This window comes from Ovis aries, chromosome 1 (assembly GCF_016772045.2).
Source record: "Ovis aries strain OAR_USU_Benz2616 breed Rambouillet chromosome 1, ARS-UI_Ramb_v3.0, whole genome shotgun sequence".
NCBI classification, from domain to species: domain Eukaryota; kingdom Metazoa; phylum Chordata; class Mammalia; order Artiodactyla; family Bovidae; genus Ovis; species Ovis aries.
The window spans coordinates 7,716,824-7,739,258 of NC_056054.1; the positions used below are offsets into that span (position 1 = coordinate 7,716,824).

The window sequence follows — 22,435 nt, forward strand, 5'->3', positions numbered from 1 at the left end:
CAGCAGAATTTGGGACAGGACAAGGCTGTCGCTTAAGAAAATGCTTTACACTCTCAATCCCATGCCTGACCTGGAATATGAAGTCAGTTTTAGTTTACAGGATAAGTGACAAAAAACACAACAGATTTTTCATAGGTGGAATTAAGAGGTGACCTCTAAACCATCTCTAAGGGAAAAGCAGTCTCAGCGTGGGGTGTGTAACGCTCCCCTACAGGAGAGGCAGCCGCCTGGCAGGGGCGGGTATAGCACACAGCTCGAGGCACGGGGAGAAGAAAACGGCCCCAGCCCGGCTTTCATCAGAAAGGCCAACAGGAAACCTTCTGAGAGCTGACGGCTTCCCCAGGAGCGTCCCACACAGCGGCCACTGTGCCAGCCTGCAGGGACACACCCAGACGAGCAAGGGAGACGAGTAGCTATTTCAAAAGAACGCGCCACTGCGACCCAGGTAAACAGAAGCTGCTAGAAGGGAAAGGTATATTATTAGGTATAATCTGGGAAACTGGTAGGAAGGGGGGGAGGGGAGAGGCTTCTGAGGAGGAACTAGTTGCGTCATGTGATGAAAAGAACGGCCAGGCCCCACAGGCGCAGCCAGAGGGTGATTCGCGCAAGGGCACACTCCCAGGAAAACGTTTCACGGGGCGCACCTGGGGCTGGTGTGCCACCCGCCTCACGCTCCGCTGTCACCAGAAAGCCCGGGCTGTTCTCGTCCACCCGACGTTCCAGCTCTCTCCCTCTGCACGCCGGCTTCTCCGTCAGGCAGGTTCTCATCCACAGCGCACCAACGTCCAGGGAAACCCCCACGTCCTCTCCACTCCCCAGCTGCCTAAGAGCTCCACATATGAGCCACACGGGGAAGCCCAAGAGCACTGGAGGGGGCAGCTGTTCCCTTCTCCAGCGGATCTTCCCGACCCAGGAATCACACCGGGGTCTCCTGCGTTGCAGGAGGATTCTTTCCCAGCTGAGCTACCAGGGAAGCCCTTACAAGCCACACAATTTAACTTATAAACCTGAGATAGAAAGAATATGAAAAGGATAGCTCACTTTTTCTTAATATTAACTTAAGTATGTCTGTTTTTAAATGACTTCATAAAATCCCACTGTACGAAAATATTACAGTTTCTTTTCCTCACAAAGTAGAGACCACTTCTGACTTCACTTCTGTGAAAAACAGATGATCACGGAACCGTATTTGTGAGCCAGTCTCATGACTCAGGATAAATTCCAACAAGGAGAACGCTTTGCAGGCACCCGCCATCTCCAGAGCCCTCCAGGGGGCTGGAAAGACAGCCCGCCCCAAATCAGAAACGTCCCACCTTCCTTCCTTCCAACAACCCTTTTAACCAAATTCACGGAGCCCATCCGCTTCTTTTACATCTATGCTTTACATCCATCCGTCTGAACGCTCACCTGTTTCTTAACAGACTATACTAAGGACATACACTTTATAGCTGCATACCCTTGGTTGGTTTACAGTGTTCTTCAATGTTAAGAAACCTACAATTTTTATACAGTTCATTGTTTATTACCATTACCTCTCAAGTCTATAAAGTCTTCCAATACTCCTATATAGGAACTTTTCACAAAACAACAGAGAATAAGATTTCTTCCTTCTACCTTTTGCTTTCTGTTTTCACACAGATTTCAAAATCTTTCTGCGTATACTATTTGGTAGGACTAGGGCTCATCGTTATTAAGGTTCTTTCCTATTCTGTGTATTCGTTCTTTTAGATTTTAACTATGATAATCTTTTCAAATTCTAAACCATTGACGTGCGGATTTAAAATCAAATGTTCTAAATCTTTTAGACTCTTATTACTAGTGACGTTGGCCCACAGTCATTCTGTACACTGGCAAGATCAGAATTTTTGGTTGGATCAATTTTATAAAATGAGGGGGAGTATTTTAATCTTTTTCTAATTCTGGTTTAATTTATAATGTTCAAGAATTAGCTTTTCTTCTTGAAACATGGAAAGAATTCACTGGCAAATACAGTAATGTGCCAAAGCCCTTCAGGGAGGTAATCCTTGGCTCAGCTATAAAAGTGTCCTCATAAACGCAAGTCTCTTTTATGCCCGCTACCGCCCCCGCTCCTTCTGTCGGTGTGCCCTGACGCCCCCTCCCTGTGGTCAGAGCTGCCAGGTGTACCTTGTTTTGCTAGGTTACTATACCAACACTGAGACTCACTGACTGCGGGTTCATCTCCCACCTTGAGTCCTTTTCATTCTCGGCGTTTAGGCGGTTGGCCTCCTGCGCTTTCTCGGCCATCCACCGGGTGACCAGCTCCTGGTTCTCCTCGGAAGTTTTCCGCAGCTTCTCCTCGAGGGCGGTGAAAGTGATCTGCAGGGCGTCGTATTCATCCTTCAGGGTCTGGTTGGCTCTTTCAAGGTCCTGAAGCTTAGTGCGCAGCTCCTGACACTCGGTCTCCAGGTCAGAGATGGTCTGCAGGTATTCTGCAATTCTGAAAGCACAAGGAGAGGAGCGAACCCACAGAGCTGCGTGAGCCTGGGCCCTGCAGTGACCTCAGCCACCAGCGTGGGCGCCTCACCCGGCCGAGCCCAGCCCTGGTGGCTTAGGGACAATCCCATTAGCAGAGGCAACACCTCGGGCAAAGTTCACCAGACTCTGAATGACAAGCTAAGGCACTGTTCAGAGAAACAGGGTGGGAAGAAAGAGGGAGCTTCTGATGCTGAACAAGAGTGATGATGGGAGCTCAGCAGGAGGCCAGGGATCCGTGCTCCCTCACTGAGGCTGAGCAAGCTCCCCACCTCTCTCTAAGCCTCCAGAGAGCCCTCGTAGCAGACTCGGAGAACAGGCCCAGAGGAAACCCAGGCTCCCCTCCAGCTCGAAGGTCCCAGATCTGGAGGCTCTGTTTATTTCGTCTGGCAGGCTTCTCCCAGATGCAGGATAACCTGTTCATAAGCGCACCCCTGTTCCCAAGCCCCTTCTCGGTCCCGCGCCCACCACAGGAGACGCCACTCCCACAGGCAGCAGTGGCCGTGGGGAGAGCTGGCACTGCCTCGTGTCTGCTTCCCAGAGGCAGGCTTACATCTCAGGGGGGTGTGTGGGTGCTGGGATGGCGGAGGCCTGGGGGCACTGTTCTTGCCTTTCACATCTCAGAGGGGAGAAAAGGACCCGGTGCTACGAGTGCACAGAAATGAAGCTGGCGCTGAGTCCAGTGTGGAGGCGGTGGGCCCCACGCACAAGAGGGCGGCAGAAGAGCAAGTGTGACCCCACGCCCGGTCCTGAACGAGGCCTGGTCTCTACTCACTTGGCTTCGTTCATCTGCATCTCCTTGTCCTTCTGCTGCATTTGGTTATTCAGGTCAATCACCAACTGGGCTAACTGGGGGGGTAAAGAACGTGTTCATCATTAACAAGAGAGTTTAGGACCGCAGTTGGAAATCAGTAATAGTGACTTATTTTAAAGGAAACAAAACAAAAAAAAACCCAGGTGCCTGTGCCTGTGGGGTTGGGCCAAGGCAGGAAGAAGAAACAAGCTGGTGGAAGAGAGAAGGGCCGATGGGAAGGTTCACGAGCTCAGTGTGTGCCTCCCCTGTTGCAGGCAGCCTGGGACAGACCCGTGATGCTCCAGGTTGCCTGCCGGGCTCCTGCTGAGAGCATCTGTCTACCCCTCCACCCCGGCTACCTTTCCGGATTCTTTAGCTGATGAAACCATCAACGCAGCTGAAGATTTTTATAACTTGCCATTAGACCACCATCCAGGGCAAACAGAGCCCAGAAGGTGCTTTGTCCTAATGAATTTTTCTGAAACTGCAGGGTTCACACTTCATGATGGTTATCAGTAAAACATTCAGTCGACCGAGGAGCAGGGTTCTTTCTACATTTTCTCCACTTGTACCTTCCATGACACCTGGGAGTTATCTCGAGGGCTGCTGATGTGGGGCGGGGGCCCTCACCTTTCCTGTTGTTTCATTCCCAGATAGAGCTGGCGATGCTGTATGTAGCCTGGATGGCTGCAAATGCCAGTGGAAGTGCCTGTCCCCCACCGCCCCCACCCTCAGGGAGAGATGAGAAGGGCTGTCTTTCTTTACCTCCCCACGTTTCTTGTGCAATTCAGTCAGTTCTTCTTGGTGTTTAATTCTCAGCTGGGCCATTTCTTGCAGCTGACTATCATTCCATGAACCATCATGTCCGGGACTAAATGCCCCAACCAGGCAGACGAGGAGAACACGCAAAAAAGAGGGAGAAAAAGAAAAAAAGAGAAAAAATCAGACTTTATTCTCCTTCAATCAGACACTGGGATAGTCACTGTGGAACCTGAAGCCTGTGCATGGCAACACAGCCAATAGAGCAGTTCAGCTCTCCAGGCCAGTGGGGTCGTAAGTCACCACAAACCCAAAGCAGGAGGTAGGGCCCCTGAGACACAGGTGAAACCAACCAGTCACAGTCCAAACCACCAGCCGTGCCAGGAGTAAAAGATGGCTTCTGGGATGAAGTTCAGGTGGACGGGGAGGAGACCACGCAATGCCCTCAGTCGACAAGTATCTGAGAGCCAGCTCTGAGCCGGGCCTGTTCTGGGAGTGGGCAGAAGGCAGGGACACGAAGCTCTGCCCGTGTGACACTGCGATCGGCCAAGAGCACAGACCACAAGTGAGAGGATGGACGGAGGCTGGCGGTCAGATGTACTGTGAAGAAAAGCTGAGCAGTGTGAATGAAGAAGGGGAACAGGACGACAGGGCTCCTGAGCCACGTGGAGTAGCCAAAGGCAGCCCGAGAGGTGACGCAAGACTGGAGATGCGACAGCAGTGAAGAACTAGCCGTGCGGCCTGGGGATGGGGCCGTGGGAGCGGAGGGAACAGCAAGTGTCGCAGAGGCTGGAGGCGGGCTTCGCAGGGCTAAGTGTGCCTGCACCCCCAGGGCAAGGGTGCAGGGGGTCAGGGAGGGGCAGGGAGGCCATGCAGAGTCTCCCAGACCCCCGAGGGCTGTGGCTTTTCCTCTGCGTGACAGGAAGCCACTGAGGGTGTTGAGCAGAGGAATGACTTACGTTTCAAAGGATCGCTATAGCGGCTGGGTGCAGAGCGGACTGCAGTGGGGCAAGGGCAGAAACAGGGAGATCGGTTAGCAGGTTATTTTACAGTCTGGACTCGAGGAAGTGCAGATCAGGACAGGGCAGCAGCAGGGGATGTGGTAAAACGAGGTCAGATCCGAGCTAGGTCCACTGCGGACAGAGACTGCAGGACGTGCCTTCGAACTGGGTGTGGGGAACAACAGAAAGTTGGGGATGACTTCAAGGCTTTTGGCCTGAGTGGCTGATCACAGGCAGACGTCACCACCTCAGGAGGAAGGGCTGTAGGGGCTGGGGGTTGCGGCTGAAGAACGAGGTCACCTCGGACACCTATGAGGTCACGCCGAGTGGAAACGGCCCATTTATTAGAGCCTGACTTCAAGTAAAAAGGTCCAAGCTGGAGGCTGACACAGAGACGCTGTCAGCAGACAAATGCATCTGAAGCCATGGACGGAGCTCAGGCCACCTCGAAGAGTCTGCAGGTGTGCGCACACTACCTCAGAACCAGAAGTAGGTGACCAGACTGTGGATGGGTGATTCAGGAAATGGGTCTCGGCTGGAGCTACAGATGAAAACCATCAGACCGTAGTGAGCAGCTGAAACCACCGCCCAGGGGAAAGACGGCTGGCCACCTAGGGTACCCCCACCTGAAAGGTGCATGGGGGGACCATCTCCTCCTAGTGACTAGTAAGAGATAAAGAGGGAAAGGGGAGCAGAGTGATGCTCCCTCCGTCTCTAGAAGTGTTTTTATCACAGGTGCTAAGATACCCTAACGCTGCGTTCTCTGAGCAACAGTGCTTCCTCAATCTTGGCCCAAGAGGTCAAAGTCTGGAAACTAGAAAGTGGCACATGCCTTATAAGAAACCACCCTAAATGAGGCAATACTAGCCACAGGCCTGGGTAACTGACTCTGTATGAGAATTAGGAAGATAAGAAATAACTGCTGTCATATTCTCACTGTAACGCAAAGCAAAGTGAAATATGCAAAGCATCAAACTAGTCTCTCCTTCCAAGAATCCGGTATTGTAGAGAATAGATCCCTGAGACAAAGGCAAGGACCCAGGGCGCTCATTCCTCTGTTCAAAGCCTTCTCACTGCTTGCAACTTTATTCACCAAAACAGTCAAACTTCTCATAAAAGCCCAGGGCTCCACTAGGCAGAGAAAAAGAAATCATCCAGACAGCAGGTCTTAAGAGATTCTTGGGCCTCATCCCAGACGGACTCATCAGGTCCAAGAAAAGGGCCGATAACCTGCGTTGACGGTCTGTGTCCCTAACACGCTCTCGGGACCTTCGGATGGCTCACAAGGACTGAGCGGCCACCGGTTCCTAAATGTTAGAGGCCATCAGAATCACCTAAAAGGTTTCCTGAAACAAGACTACTGGGCCCCACCCCGAGAGCTTCTCAAACAGGAGGTCTGGGGTGAGGCCCAACATTCCTCATTTCTAACAAATTTCTGAGGCTGCAGTCCAGGGAGCGTACTGAGAAAACGGTTGTAGTCAATTACATCCCAGGCAAGAGTTTCACTTTAATCTCTTCTGTTAGCAAAGGGATTAAAACACTGAAGAGGGGAGCCAGATAATTGATGAGAGAAAGCTTTTTAAGCACAGTGTGTTTTAGAATTAACTAGAATGGGATGAGCAGGGCAGGACTTAAGGACAGCCGGGAAAACAGAGAATGCAACCAATCAGACCCCGTCTATGGGAACACCTGCCAGCACACACCTCTTTGAGTTGGTTTCCCCACTCGGCTCAGGTCCCTGAGAAAAAGGACTCTGGCTTGTTCATCTTCATATCCCAGCGCCTGACCCACACTGCAGCCACAAGGTGTCTCAGTGAACAAGACCCCTGCCACAGTCCAGGAACGGAAGCACAGGTAAGCAAGGAAGGGGGTGGCACACAAGGGAAAACCAAGGGACAGACGCAAAGGATGCTGTGGGCAAAGATCAACTGGCCCCGCGACTGCAGAGGGGGAGGGGCGGGACACTGAGGGAAAAAGGAACCATAGCTGACTTGCGGAAAATAAGGATAGGAATGAGGCAGTCAGGAGGAGGCCTGGTTAGGAACACAAGTTTGCAGGAAAGCAAGGACCTCCATTTACATTACCCCCCAGTGCTGTGCTTAATCGCTCAGTCGTGTCTGACTCTTTTGCAACCCCATGGACTGCAGCCCACCAGGCTCCTCTGTCCATGGATTTCCCAGACAAGAATACTGGAGTGGGTAGCCTATCTCTTCTCCAGGGGAACATCCTGACCCAGGAATCGAACCGGGGTCTCCTGCATTGCAGGCAGATTCTTTACCAGCTGAGCTATCCGGGAAGCCCAACCAGCCCAGTGATACTCAGTTAAAAGAATGTTATATATTTATTTATAGTACCTTTCCAAGCAAATGAGTTTGGCTGATAGATAAAAGATGCAGGACTGTAGTCACCAAGAGTCTTGTTGTTCAGTCGCTCAGTCGTGTCTGACTCTTTTTGATCCCATGGACTGCAGCACACCAGGCTTCCCTATTGTTCACTATCTCCCGGAGCTTGTTCAAACTCATGTTCATTGAGTTAGTGATGCCACCCAACCATCTCATCCTCTGCCACCCCCTTCTCCTCCTGCCTTCAATTTTCCCCAGCATCAGGGTCTTTTTCAGTGAGTCGGCTCTTTGCATCAAGTATTGGGGCCTGAATATTCATCTGAAGGACTAATGCTGAAGGTCCATTACCTTGGCCACCAAGAGTCTAACCAAATAGCAATAAAATGTTTCAGGATTTCACTTGACTGAATTTAGATGAAAAAAGGTCACGTGGCTTCTCTACACCTAAACTGACCAGAACACAGCAACTACTATTTTAAATACTGAGAAGGCCTCCCAGGGCCACAGCTTAGGCACCATCTCCTGAATTGTTCTTAGGTAGAAACGGAGCAGAGGCTGGGCCATCTGTCCCTCTCTCCACGCTAGTCCGTCCAGAGACCATCTCGCCAGATGAGGAAACATGGATGGCAGGTACTGAGCAGATATGGTGACCGGAATAAAGGAAATAAGCTACACCAAGCATTTCTGTTTTTCTTCTAAAACCCCAAGTTACCATCAACTTTGTTTTAACAATGGGTAAAATGTAACTGACATACCAAAAAACATGTGGATTTTAGAGCAAGAATGGGTATGGTCACCATTTAGTTGTATGCATGCATAGTCATATCTGACCCTTTGCAACCCTTTGGACTGTAGCCTGACAAGCTACTCTGTGCATGGCATTGGTTAGGCAAGAAGTGGGTGCCATTTCTTCCTCCGGGGATCTTCCCAACCCAGGGATTCAATCTGCATCTCCTACACTGCAGTTGAATTCTTCACCCACTGAGCTATTGAGCAAACATGATGAACAAATGGAAAAGGAGGACAGTAAGACTCTAGAATGATTCCATTTAAGCTACTTAGGATCCTCAGAAAGAGAGAGTGAATGACCCAAGTAAACATACCAAACTCCCTAACATGAACATACACTCACACATTTAATGAAGCAATACTTACCCTCCCTATTAAAATGCAGATTTCCCCCTAGTCTTTCTTTAAAAAACAACAAAAAAAAGCTTTTTGAAACTCACTAGTATGACCATATACTAAAATATACTGCAACACACTGAACTAAAAAAGATTAAACAGACCTGTATCGCTTATGTTTACAGGCCTTTCAATCCTGTACCAGCAAGATCTATGTAAATCTGTTCCAAAGTACTTATACCTTATTATTTAGAAAAAGTGAGGCTTCGTAGGCTAGAGGAGAAGCTGGCCTGGCCGCTCGTCTGAAGCAGTTTCTCAAGCTCACATCGTACTGATGATGAGCCTTCTAGGTGGGGAAGTACCTACATGCCTTCAAAAAAAAAAAAAAAAAAAATTTTTAGCTATGTGGCTTCAGAAGCTTCGATTTGAAAGGAACTGACAAAAACGAAAAACTGTAAACTGAAAGTTGCTCAGTTGTGTCTGACTCTTTGCGACCGCATGGACTATACAGTCCATGGAATTCTCCAGGCCAGGATACTGGAGTGGGTAGCCTTTCCCTTCTCCAGGGAATCTTCCCAACCCAGGGATGGAACCCAGGTTCCCCGCACTGCAGGCGGATTCTTTACCAGCTGAGCGACAAGGGGGCCCAAACAAAACTGGAGCACAAACACAGGACTCGGTTTGCTTCAAAATTAGGGAAGTGACAATTGAACTGAGACAAATTTCAATTAAAAGGGGGACATAAATAACAGAGGATAGTTTCCAAATACCTTATCTCATGCCTGTTTGGTACGTCATGCTTTTCGGCTTGTAGCTTATGGGCCAGCACTGAATGAAGATCTGACTTTTCCAGCAACTTGTTATCTATCAAAGAAAAAAAAGTTAATATAACCTATGTACACTTAGTTACTACTTAATGTCCTATAAAGATCTGGACCAAAAAAAAAATAATCAGAAGATGACAGGGCTGGTTTCACTTTTATGAGGTATCAAAGTACTAGGTATACTGCACTTTGTCACCAACTGTAGCAGTCGTCCAAACTTCAGGAACATACCCTCCTTAGATGCTTCCTGGCCTAAGCACTGGCAGCCTGACAAAGGAACCTGAAAATGCCCTCCAAAAACATTCCCCTCTCCATTCTTTCTACTCCCACAGCTTCCTACCTGGGGAAGAAGAAACAAACGACATACCAAAACACAATGGGAAAATGAAGTGCCATGCACCACTAAGTGAAAGAGGGAACTCTATCTTAAATTCAGATCAGGGCACTAGGGATACAAACACAAACCAGAGTCCCTGACCACCAGGAGCTAAAACATATATGGGGGGGGAGGAGGGGTGGAGGTCAAGTATAAAAAGGAAGAGAAAAAGTGAGTTTTTACTCATTTTCTCAGATGGTTTCACAGGAGAAGAAGACAGACAGTCCAGGCAGAAGGTCTAGAGGTACCTAGCAGGTGGCTAGAAATAAAAGTCACTCCAACACATGAGAGAGCAGGATGAGAAAATTCAGACCTCTTCTTACTGGCAACAGTGAAACAACAGATTTTAAAAGCAAGCAGTAACTGGAAGGACTGATGCTGAAGCTCCAATCCTTTGGCCACCTGATACAAAGAGCCAACTCATTGGAAAAGACCCCTGATGCTGGCAACGATTGACGGCAAAAGGAGAAGGGAGCGGCAGAGGATGAGATGGTTGGCTAGCATCACCGACTCAATGGACATGAACTTGAGCAAACTCCAGGAGATAGTGAAGGACAGGGAAGTCTGGTGTGCTGTAGTCCGTGGGTCGCAAAGAGTTGGACGTGACTTAGCAACTCAACAAGTGACATTAACAGACAGTAACCAGTAAGAAGTCAAAGGTTATCCTGAGGTTCCCTGCCTGACCAACTAGGTGCAAGATCCGAACATGCTGAAGAATACAGGAGGAGAGAGTTCAAAAAAGGGAGTTCTCGAACCATAATAAATGTGACAGGGAGCACAATAAAGGAAGTCGAAAGTCAAATCAAGGCTAGAAATGACATGCACGCAGGGGGCCAATGAGATCAGAAGTGCAAGGGGGTGCACTAAGCAGAACAAGAAAGTGACCCTGGGAAACTTACAGAAAACCCACACGCGATGTGGGCTTTCACTGACCCCACACGCCTGAGATGGCAGCTGCTTCAGGACAAAAATGCCATAGGATTAACGCCAGTGACCATTCCTGTTAGAAGCGCTTGTCTTTCCTCTTAAAGAGTTGAGCCCCACTTTTTTGATCTCTGAAGATGGAAAGCCTGGGCAGAAACAGAAACACTGTTTTCATTGATATTAATTTAATAAATTAGCTCAAAAGAGGGAAGGGATTCCAACCTTGAATGTTCCCCCGTGTCAAAGGGCCCTGATAAAGATTTTAAAAAATGTTATAGAGGGATGCCTGGTGATACTGGGTCTTTCAAAGGACAGGAGGTATTCAAGAGGGATCCTTCCTAAAAGCTCCTCTCACTCAAGAGAAGGATGGAGAGGGAGGGGAGCCGCCCACAGTCCCCACAGCCTCTTCTCATCTTCCTCTTCAGGACTTCCAGAGGCAGGACTGACAGCAAACTCTGTCCCTCTCCGAGAAGCGGGGCAATGAAGAGTGGGACCGTTTCATAGTCAAACCAGAGGTGATCTCCCAAATGTCAACCCCTGCCTAAACCAGAGATCTGCACAGGCCAGGGAAGCTGCGTCCTATTGCTCCTCACCCTGGTCTCCTCTCCAACCGCTCCCCCGCCCTGGGCTTATACTCCTCACTAGGCTGTTTTAAGACCTGTTCCCTCTTAAGACAGGACTGACCTGTCTTTCTGACTAGCCTTTGACATCTTCCACCCCCTTTCAAGATGTCCATTTTCAAAGTGCAGAAAAACATTCAATTGTGTCAATGCGATGACAAGCAAGCACCTTCCATTTATAGGCAATTACGTAGATGGCTTTCAAAGCACTTATACGCCCAGCACTGCATTTATGAAGCAGGCAAGGCAAGCTTCACCCCGATTTTATAGATGCAGGTAGGTGAGGCTGGTAAGGGGACTGTGGTGAGACTGCCAACTCAATGTGACTTGGTGTGTATCAGCTTTTAAAGAATAAGCATGTGATGAAATACCTGGCGACTTGAATTTATGTAACCTGTGAGGAGTCACGTTTGAATAAGGAGTTTCCTGTGCTTCTGGCTTTTTGAAATAGCACCAGGCTGCCAGTCTCTTAAGAGTGTAAGGAATTAGCACAACAGTGGCACACCCATCATCTCCCTTTCCTTCCATTTTAGTTAAGAGGATGAGCTCAGCTAGGACTATTTCTTGGGGAACCATGTGAGAAAAGCAAAAAATGCAAAGAAGTTAGGAGCCATCAAGTCTGGGTCCTAATCCAGGCCCTATCTACTCTGCCGTGCTACCCGGAGAAATTACCTAACCTCTCTCGGTCTCAGATTCCTCATTTGTATAAAGGGCAACAGGACCTGTTTCAGGGAATTTTCAGAAAGAAAGTGAAACAATACACACCAAATACTGCAGCACTCAAGCTTGTCTGTACATCAGAATTACTTGGGGAGCACCAAGAAATACTGACCCCTGTGTCCCACCCCATTCCTGTGGTTTAGTTGGTCTGGGGTATGGCCTGGACTTTCTAATTTTTCAAAAGATCCCCATCTGATTCTAACCTGCACGTACGTGTAGGAACCACAAATTTAGCATGATCAGAACTCAATGAAGGATATTAACTACTACTACATTGAATCTCATCATCAACAGAATTTGAGACCTAAAAGGCATATTTCAAGGGGCAGACCTGGAACCAGAGGTTCCAAGAGTGCCCATTTCTCCCCCCAGATTTGTCATCAGTTAGGGTAAAATGAGGGGCGAGGTAAGCAAATGCTCATTAGAAGGCATCTAAGGGCACAACCAGTCCATCCTAAAGGAAATCAGTCCTGAATATTCATTAGAAGTGCTGATGCTGAAGCTGAAACTCCACTTTGGCCACCTGATGCAAAGAACTGACTCACTGGAAAAGACCCTGATGCTGGGAAAGATTGAAGGCAGGAGGAGAAGGAGAAGAGAGGATGAGATGGTTGGATGGTATCGCTGACTCAATGGACATGAGTTTGAGCAAGCTCTGGGAGATGGTGATGGACAGGGAAGCTGCAGTCTATGGGGTCACAGAGATTAGGACATGACTGAGCTGAACTGAAGGGCACAAACATTTTTGTACTCAAATTGCTGCGGTGGCGGTGGGTGTGGGCCACCTTTTTCATATCCAAGTTTTCAGTAACAGTAAAGCCTACTAAGTCCCAACTAAAAAGTGAGTTAAGACTCAGGATGTGTCACAAAGAACACCAAGGCGGAGTGTGAGGACAGGTCTTGAGAAATGAAAGGCAAACACTTCGTGATACTCAGAACACTACGCTAATGCTTCAAGTCAGTGCCCGTTTCAGTAACACGATGCCCGAAATAGCCCGTTTCTGGAAGCTGCCTATTTAATTACACAAGCATTGTGTGCGGAGCAGCTGGGATTTACACATACAAACGTGCACGGCGCCTGCCCACGAAGAAAATCCAAAGCTTGCAGGGAAACCCTCCACAGTCACACCCAAGGATAAACGGAAAAGAGGAAAAGATACAAAAGGCATGGGGCTGTGCCAGGCGTTGGGAACCCGGGGCGGCAGCGAGGCGCTCGAGAGGCGCCGGGGCTCTGCCTGGGGTTCCTGTTGGCGGCCCCGCGTGCCTCGGCGGGGTCCGCCCGCCCGCCCCCGGGGCCTGCCCGCCCTCCGGGCCCGCCCGCCGCTCACACTGCAGGATGATCTCCTCGAACGCCTGCCTCTGCAGCCGGTCCCGGCGCCTCAGCTCCTCCGAGATGTGGCGCTTCCAACGCGGGAAGACGGCGGCGCGGAGGCCCGACGACATGTCGCGTGCTGCCCCGGCGCGTCAGCGCCGCCGATCCGAACGCAGACTGGCGGCCGCGGCCCGCACCATGAGGGAACCAGCGTGCGCGGGAAGGCCAGCGGCCCCTGCGATCAGCTCCACGCAGAGGCCACCCCCGAAGCCATCCGGGACGGACTTCCGGCTCCTGACGGAAATAGCTTTGAACCGAGCCGGAAAGCCCGCCTTCTCATCCGACGTCTCGCGCCACGCGCACGCCGGCGTCCGGCGCTGACTTGAGGCGCTGGCTGATGACATCATCCCGATACCGGAAGTGCCTGTGGCAGAGATGTGGCCGCTGGGAGGCGTGCGGGACACTTTGGAGGTTTGGTCCAGGGGTTGGGGAAGGAAGCGGTGAAAGGGCGGCTTCCGCCCACCTGCTGTCCCCTTTGCTTGCTTTTCCTGTTTACTTCAGGTCAGTTTACTGAGCATAAGTAAACTCCCCACGTGGTAACTGTGTGATCAAGGATAAGTGACAACCTTCCTAAGCCTCAGCTTCCTAATCTGTAAAATTGCGCGCGCTCTAAAGCTCTTCAGTTGTGTTGCAGTCTCGGCGACCCTATGGACTATGGCCCGCCAGGCTCCTCTGTCTATGGGATTCTCCAGGCAAGAATACTGGAGTGGGTTGCCATTTCCTCCTCCAGGGCATCTTCCCAACCCAGGGATCAAACCTGCATCTCTTAAATCTGCTGCATTGGCAGGCGGGTTCTAGCGCCACGTGAGAAGCCCAGGTGAAATGGGGACGGCCCCTAAACGGGGAAGGAATGATACCTACCTCACAGGATTGCCGTGAGGATTAAAAGTAGCACCGATATAATGCAGTTCACACTGCCTGTGCATGGTAAGCTTAACTTTACCTAGTTACTCCGTTTCTTTCTAAGTCTTAATCAAAGTTTGGTTGCTTTAGCAAGAGCATCGCATTAGTCTTGAAAAAGACTTGTTTTTTTTTGCAATGAAGAAATGGATTGCAAAGAACAAGTAAAGAAAATGTGAATAATCGTTAGAAGCCTAGAAATTGTCTACGACCTAAAAGTAAATGGGTCCTTAGAAGGTATTTTAAGGGTGGGGATACAAGCAGGATTTTGAAAGAAAAAAAAAGACGATTTGCCTTTAGACAAAAATGGGAGATGGATGTCTCAGGAGAATATGGTATGTGTCAGCTAAGTAGAATGGAATACCTAGTCTGTAGTAGAAACCTGAGCTCCATCTGCCTTTAGCAAGTCAGTGAATTTATTACCTGGACTGGAACTGGATGAAGTAGGAGGCAGCGGAGAGGAAAGCAATGTCAGAAACTGCCTTCTCTTTGTCACAAAGTTCAGAGGAAGATGCTTCACAAGCAGATAAAAAAGCCTTTGATCTCCTGTGGCGCTCAGGAGTAGGGCAGTTAAAGTTCTAGAGCCACAAAGATATTTCGTTGGCAGCCAGTACTGAGTGGGAAAAACCCATGGGGATCAGAAATAGCAGGGACTTCCTAACACTGAAGCAAATGAAGAAGCAGGTTCTGAAAGTCACCAAAAATGCCTCTATGTGTAACAGTGGTACCAATCTCAAAAGAGCCTAGTCTCAGCTCTAGACAGCTGAGTATGCTGATTTCCACCCCGCCCCCACCCCCCAACACACAAGATTGTGATTAAAACAGGTTAACGAATTTGCAGGAACAGCAATTCCCCTTACAGGAATGTATCCAACAGATGCTTGGACAAATGACCACAAAGAGGAAGCCATCAGCATTGTTAATAAGAATGGAAAGTTGGGGGAAGAAAACCTGTATTTCCACCAGAAAGAAAGAAAGAAAGTGAAGTTGCTCCGTTGTGTCCAACTCTTTGTGACCCCGTGGACTGTAGCCTACCATGCTCCTCCATCCATAGGATTTTCCAGGCAGGAGTACTGGAGTGTATTGCCATTTCCTTCTCCAGGGAATCTTCCCAACCCAGGAATCAAACCCAGGTCTCCCACATTGTAGGCAGACGCTTTACCACCTGAGCCACCAGGGAAGTCCTAATTTCCACCAATGAGAGTAAAATTACTGTATATTTATTGTTCAAAAAAAGTTTATAATAAAAGCATTAATAAGTTCCCTACATACAAACCACCACATTTCGAACTTTCAAAGATGCGAATGTGTGTTCCATCAACGTCAGGCGTGAGTGACGCTGCAACTTGCCTTCCACCTCCTGTTGCTGGTGACCCTTCAGTTCTACCATCTTCCCTCCTCCAGTCAGTAACTCTTCTTGCCTGGTCACTCAATGCCAGCCCCTGTATGCCAGCTGTTTTACAGTACTACCGTACTTTTTATGTTAGTGTAAGATTTAAAATATTTTATTTTTGTGTTTGTTTTTAAGTACTATTTGTGTGAAGTGTATTATAAGGCTATTACAGTATAGTACTATATAGCTGATAGCATTATTATAACTTTGTTGGACTTACAACCAAATTGGACTCACGAACCCACTCTTGGAATGGAACTTGTCTGTACGTAGGGGACTTACGGTATATGATATAAATCGAATTGATGTAAATGTCCCTGGATCCTCATAGGCAACGTCTGTTGAATGAATGGAGAATACAATGTTTAAGTTAAGGTTATAAAGCTCTGCAGGTCTGCCCTGTCCCTAACCAGCTGTGTCTAGTGTGCACTGCCTCCTCAGTGGCGGCACCTCCTCTCTTCTGCTCCCTCTCGCTGTATCACCTTTGGATTTATTGTGCCTCTGTTGGGCAAACTCTCCCCATCTGACTTCTCTGAGTTGATTCCTATGAGTTAATTCTCAGCTCAGTAGTCTTTTCCTCACAACCTTCAAAAAACAGACCTTCACATCTCGGTCAGATCTCCCCATGACACATGTGCCTCTCCATTCTAGCGCTTAACACAGTTGCAGCTTTACATGTTTTTTATCATTCATTACTTGGTTAGGCATGTCTCCCCACCCCCACCAGACTGTAACCTCCACGGCAAGAGCTGCGTCTGTCCTTGTTCATCACTTTATCTCCAGTGAGAGTGTGAAGCGTTTCTTTTTTTTTTCCCACCTTGGCCTTGCGGCATGGCTTGTGGCATCTTAACTACCCCACCAAGGATCAAACTGGGACCCTTGGCAGTGAAAACACAGAGTCTTAACCGTTGGACTGCCAGGGAATTCCCTTGAAGCCTTTCATATATTAAGTGCTCAGTAAATGTTGTTTAAACAATGAGTGGAATATAAAAAAATATTTGGGCAATAGCATTGCTGGTGTTGTTTTGTTGTGTGTATTTTCTATATTTTATATGCATTTCCTAATTGTTGTGCATTATACGTGTACATAGGGGTGGCAGAGGATGAGATGGTTGGGTGGCATCACTGACTCAATGGACATGAGCTTGAGCAAACTCCAGGAGATAGTGAAGGACAGGGACGCCTGTTGTTTGCATGGGGTTGCAAAGAGTTGGACATGACTTATTGACTGAACAACATACATGTACCAAATAGGCAAGAAAAAGTTATAGGAACAAATGTTGCAATTGTTCAGTCACCAAGTCATGTCCCACTCTTTGCGGCCCCATGGACTGCAGCACGCCAGGCTTCCCTGTCCTTCACCATCTCCCGGAGTTGGCTCAAGCTCATGTTCATCGAGTTGGTGATGCCATCCAACTACCTCATCTTCTGTCACCCCCTTCCCTTGTTGCCCTCAATCTTTCCCAGCATCAGGGTCTTTCCTAGCATCAGAAATGAACATAAATTTATTGATAAAATAATTTCTTCAGCTTTGTGGGAGATAACTAATAAGCAGGAACCCTTCTACAATATTATGGGCCTTGCACTTTTCTGAAAATTTCATGTATTTTAATTCTTTTAACTCTCTCAACAGTCATGCTCAGTAAGGTTGTTATTGGCTACTGTTAGCATCTTTAGCCTTATTTACATATGAAGAATCTGAGGCATGCAGGACTTGAGTCACTGATCTGGGCACACCTGGGTTCAAATGCAGGCAGTTTGACCTTAGCCTCTGTGCCCGAACTACTGCACTCCATTGTGCAATCTCTGAGTCAGCTGACATTGCAGTTTGGCTCCAGAATACTCAAAACCAAGAATAATTTGAAATGATTTTAAATCAGTGCCCCAAAGGGAGAGTATCCTGGCAAGGAGCAGGTGTGTTCCCAGGGCCCTGAGGGGAATGGCTGGAGGGGGATGAGTAATAGGAAGGGGAAGGGGGAAGTGGCTTGTCTGAATATTCCAGAAACAAATTATGGATCTTAAGAGTGGTTTGTGTTATTTTCCTGGTAAATAGTGTCTAAAGGATTCAGCATGCCTTTTTGGAGAGCTGTATCTATGGAATGCAGAGAAGGCAATGGCACCCCAATCCAGTACTTTTGCCTGGAAAATCCCATGGACGGAGAAGCCTGGTAGGCTGCAGTCCATGAGGTCGCTAGGAGTTGGACACGACTGAGCGACTTCCCTTTCACTTTCCACTTTCATGCATTGGAGAAGGAAATGGCAACCCACTCCAGTGCTCTTGCATGGAGAATCCCAGGGATGGAGGAGACTGGTGGGCTGCCATCTGTGGGGTCTCACAGAGTCAGACACGACTGATGTGACTTAGCAGTAGCAGTATCTATGAAGTGGATTCTGACGGTCTGGAATGGATGTACGATAAATGTGAAATGATGCTCTGGTTCTGAGGAACTCAAGTCCAACCTTCCAAAGATGGGCCTATTGACTCCAGTCCTTTCCCTTTTGGTCCTCTTGCTTTCCTTTAACTTTCAGTCAGCAAGTGGTCAAACAGTTGGGTCCTAATGTGGGTCAGGCATAGGTTTAGCTCTGCCTGGAAACAAAGATGGTCCAGGCTTGGATCCGGACCTCAAGGAGCTCATTGTGCAAGAAGGAGAATCTGAATGTGATTATAAATATAAGGACTTACAAAGTAAAAAAAGAGCCAGCCGGAAGGCAGTGACCAGGGGTTTTGATTCTCTTCTGTTCTTTTTTTCTCGTTTATTCTTTTTTAAAAAATATAACTTCCTGGTTTTTAAAAAACTATGGCTCTTGATTTTTATTCTCTATTTCCACTCCTTTTTAGCTCTTCTCAAAAGTAGATCACTTAAAGTGAAAGTAAGCCAAGTAATGGAGAAGGAAATGGCATCCCACTCCAAGATTCCTGCCTGGAGAATCCCATGGACAGAGGAGCCTGGCAGGCTACTGTCCATGGGATCGCAAAGAGTCGGACACAGCTGAAGCAACTTAGCACGCTCGCACACAAGGTAAGTTAACCATGTTCCTGTGTTAACTGTCCATTGTAGCCTAGTAAACCTAGTGATTGCCAGAGTGAACCAAGGATAGCCAAGACTCCAGCCGACATGGGTGTTCAGACATGCTGATGACTCCTCCAGACGTCACTTTTTGGATGATAATGATGTTCCCTTTCAGGCATGTGTCGCTCAACATTTTTGCCCCTTGGCTTTTCCTTGTTTCCCTTTCCTTAGAGTTATTGCGTTTATTATTGTGTTTGCATTTACATACAAGTAAATACTACAGGACATTTTCATTATAAAGACTCTGGGTGCCCATGGACTAAACCCCATGCCATTCTCCTCATCCACTCCATATATATATTGACATGTAGATTTCATATTTTAAAAATGACTATCTGACATGGGTGTTATCTGACATGTGGTATTGTTATACCCCAATGCAAGCATTATAGTAAAGTTTAAATTTTTAAGAGAAAGTCCTTGTTATCCCTTCCATAAATTAACAGCCAAGTGTCTGGAATGGTGGCTGGAGGATTCAAGATGGCACATCTAACCAGCTGGGACAACGGCTAGAGGGTGTGTGTCTCTGGGAATTTTCCCCCTTGATTTGCCTCTTTACGCTTTGAAGACATATTTCTCCCAGACACTACTGCCCTCTCCCACTGGATTGAACCTGGGTCTCCCATGTTGCAGATTCTGTACCATCTGAGCCACCTGGGAAGCCCAATATAAATAATACCAACTTGAGTATTGTTTGGCAAATTAGGTAAATAATACCTAATTGAGTGATACTTCATGCCAGGCACTTTGTTGTACGTGGATTAGCTTATCTGATGCTCACAACACTACCATGTAGGTACTGTCAGTATTTCCTCTTACAAGTGAGGGAACTGACACGCAGAGGTCAAATAGCTTGTCTGATGTCACATCGTTAAGAGGCAGAGCTTGGATTCAGTGGAGGAAGCTCTCTGCCAGAACCCAGCCGTTTAACCATACGTGTCTGTGCTGTGTGTCAGGGCGTCAGGGTTCTGGCTGGGGTTTTTCAGGATGAGATAGAGAATCAGTGAGAATGCTTCAGATCGCAGGCAGCAGACAAGTGATTCGCTCTCCCTTAAGGGAAAGTGTGGGTGTAGCATCAGGCTGGCAGGGGGATGTGGCTGGACTAGAGCCTGCATGCAGATCCTGCCTCCTTGCCTCTGTCTCTCTCTCTCAGTTGCTGCACCCTTCGTCTTGTGGTCCAGCTCTTTTCGTTTCCCTGGTGGTGGGGTAATGGTGCCTCCAGCATCTCCACAGTACAAGCAAGCAGTAGACCAAGTTGGCAGGTCTAAATTCCTGGGAGGAGAGGCTGCTGGACTTGCAGATGCCTGTCTAGCGATCCATGTGGCAAAGAGGCAGGGTCAGTCTTCCCTCCGATGGCGGGGAAGGGACATTTCCCAGGAGAAGGGAAGTATAGGACACAAGTGTTCAGACTGCCCAGCTCCACACCCCCATTCTTTTATTAACAATCCACCCTCCTGGCTGCGGGCATCCCAGGGGGCTCAGTGATGAAAGAATCCATCTGCCAATGCAGTTTCGATGCCTGGGTCGGAAGATCCCCTGAAGAAAGAAATGGCAACCCACTCCAGTATTCTTGCCTGTGTTAGGTATTTAGAATAGGAAAAAGGAGTCCAGAATGGCGGTGGCTAAAAGACAAGGAAGGGAAAAGCCCGTGAAAATAGAACAAAGGAAGGTCTGAGGACTGGAGTGAACAAACGGCACCCCTGGCTGGCCCGGTTTCCATAGGGCAGGCCCAGGGGAGAAAAAACATAAACAGAGGCTCCGAAGGGCCGGGGCTCGCCCTCGCTCTCTCTCTTTTGCTCGCTCTCGCTCTCTCTCTCTCTCTCTCTCTCTCTCGCTTCTCTTCACATCTTTTGGGTCGGCATGCCCTCATGCCTCGAGGGTATATTTTCCTTTATTTTCTAAATAAAACTGAGCTGTAACACGGAGTTGTAACACTGATCTGTCCCAGAGCTGTGACATGGTCTGTCCAAGGGCTTTAACGTTGGTCTGTCACTTCAAATTTTTGTTGTGACAAGACAGAACCGAGGAAATTACACACTCCCATGCCACCTGGAAAATCCTGTGGACAGAGAAGCCTGGCGGGCTACAGTCCATGGGGCCACAAAGAGTCAGACATGACCGAGCATGCGTGCAGGCTCCTGGCTATAGTCCTGTTTTCCCCCTGACCTTTCAAGCAACAAACTGGTCCCAGGGGTAAGCATAGGAGTCCTTGCCTGTCACTGTCCTCCACAGGAAGTTTTGAAACTGGATCTGCGAGAGAGCTCTTTTTCTCCTTTGGTTAGGAAGTGAGGTTACGCTTGGGGACCTGCTAGTGGCCATGTCCCCTCCCAGATCTCATGGAAAGGTTAACCTGAAAAAATGGAGTAAGCACATGGGGAGAAGAGGAGACAAGAAACCAAGACCCTGACGGCATTAGAGTCCCAGGTTCCACCATTCCTGAGGGCAGCCCAGCCCCATCTTCCCAGTCTGGCTACCCGAGCTGGTATGTCCCCGTGTTTCACTAAGGCTTCTTTACTCTAGGCTTTGATTTTCTCTTGCCACCCAAGAATCCTGATTAATAGAAAGCACCCAGCCTCGGAATAGGTGTTTGATTAAACAACAAACTAAATAAATATTGCCTATCAGGATATGGGGTTCTTTGTCAAGATAACAAGTTGACATTTTGTCTTTCAGAAGGCCAACAACGGAGGCAGCAATGTGTTGAACTGTCTCTATAAATCCAGATGCCTCAGTCGCTTCAGTCATGTCTGACTCTTTGCAACCCTATTTTGTAGCCCGCCAGGCACCTCTGCATGGGATTCTCCAGGCAAGAATGCTGGAGTGGGCTGCCATGCCTCCTCCAGGGGACCCTCCTCACCCGGGGATGGAACCTGCATCTTTTGCATCTCCTGCATTGGCGGGTGTGTTCTTTACCACTACTGCCACCTGGAAGTTTTTCAGCTATTCTCTGATGCATCCCAGTTAGGGATGTGTGTGTGTGTGTGTGTGTGTGTGTGTGTGTGTGTATTTGTATGTGTGTTTGTTTCCAACAAAATCAGTCCCTTTTGTTTAAAAAAAATTACAAATAGTGTGCAAAATTAAATTTCATGATTAAACACACATAAAGTAAAATGCATGCTTCACACTGAAACCCATAGACAATGTTAGTTGATTACATGAGAGTAAGACAACTGGCAAAACAGAACTTGCTGCTGCAGATATTAATGTTTGTAACCAGAAATAAAAACATAAAACTAAGTTTAAAGGGAGTTTAAGAAAATTAAATATATGCCTCAAGAAATACTAACAATATAGAACTGATAGCCTATTTTAGTTACCAAATGTTAAAAAAAAAAAATGTTCCTCTCATTCCCAGAATGTTAGTGTGTAGCTATTTTTAAAAACCGGCAGAGAAGATGAGGAGAAAGGAAAGTGGAGCTGGCCGGCCAGGGAGGCAAGGGTGAATGACTTTTCTGCTCTGGTTGGGAAGGGGGGTGGTAGGATGTATCTAGAAGACAATCAGATCTTGGATTCCTGCTAGTGGCTCTCTGGCGCCTTATTAAACTGTAAGCTTAATGGGACTTCCCTGGTGGGCCAGTGGTTAGGAATCCAGTGGTTAGGACCCCTGCAGGGGGCACAGGTTTGATCCCTGGTCAGAGAACTAAGATCCTGTGTGTGTGTCAGGCATCATGGCCAAAATGAAAAAAAAAAAAAAAAGCTTAAGATCATTTTTCTCTTCTCAG

At 48.1% G+C, this 22,435-nt stretch overlaps 1 protein-coding gene and 1 long non-coding RNA gene across 9 annotated transcripts in view; one reads left to right on the plus strand and one right to left on the minus strand.

Moving 5' to 3' along the window:
- ATG16L1 (autophagy related 16 like 1) overlaps positions 1-13,582 on the minus strand; it is a 44,174-nt gene extending 30,592 nt beyond the window's left edge. For 3 of the 7 annotated variants that reach the window (XM_027967482.3, XM_027967478.3, XM_015091647.4), the window contains exons 1-5: positions 13,306-13,582; positions 9,284-9,377; positions 4,052-4,157; positions 3,269-3,342; positions 2,207-2,458 (exon numbers count right to left, since the gene is read on the minus strand). In XM_027967482.3, coding sequence (XP_027823283.2) covers positions 2,207-2,458; positions 3,269-3,342; positions 4,052-4,157; positions 9,284-9,377; positions 13,306-13,420 — 641 coding nt within the window. In that variant the 5' untranslated portion in view covers positions 13,421-13,582. Of the gene's footprint in view, positions 1-2,206; positions 2,459-3,268; positions 3,343-4,051; positions 4,158-8,754; positions 8,884-9,283; positions 9,378-10,612; positions 10,784-13,305 lie in introns of all 7 variants that reach the window. The other 4 variants (XM_060399223.1, XM_060399224.1, XM_060399221.1 and 1 more) reach the window with 4 other exon arrangements.
- Positions 13,583-13,698: 116 nt separating this feature from the next.
- LOC121818846 (uncharacterized) overlaps positions 13,699-22,435 on the plus strand; it is a 43,176-nt gene continuing 34,439 nt past the window's right edge. Inside the window, exons 1-3 of one of the 2 annotated variants that reach the window (XR_009596486.1) lie at positions 13,699-14,276; positions 18,482-18,662; positions 21,488-21,613. This is a non-coding gene — a long non-coding RNA (uncharacterized LOC121818846). The remainder of the gene's footprint in view (positions 14,277-18,481; positions 18,663-21,487; positions 21,614-22,435) is intronic. The other variant, XR_009596487.1, reaches the window with a different exon arrangement.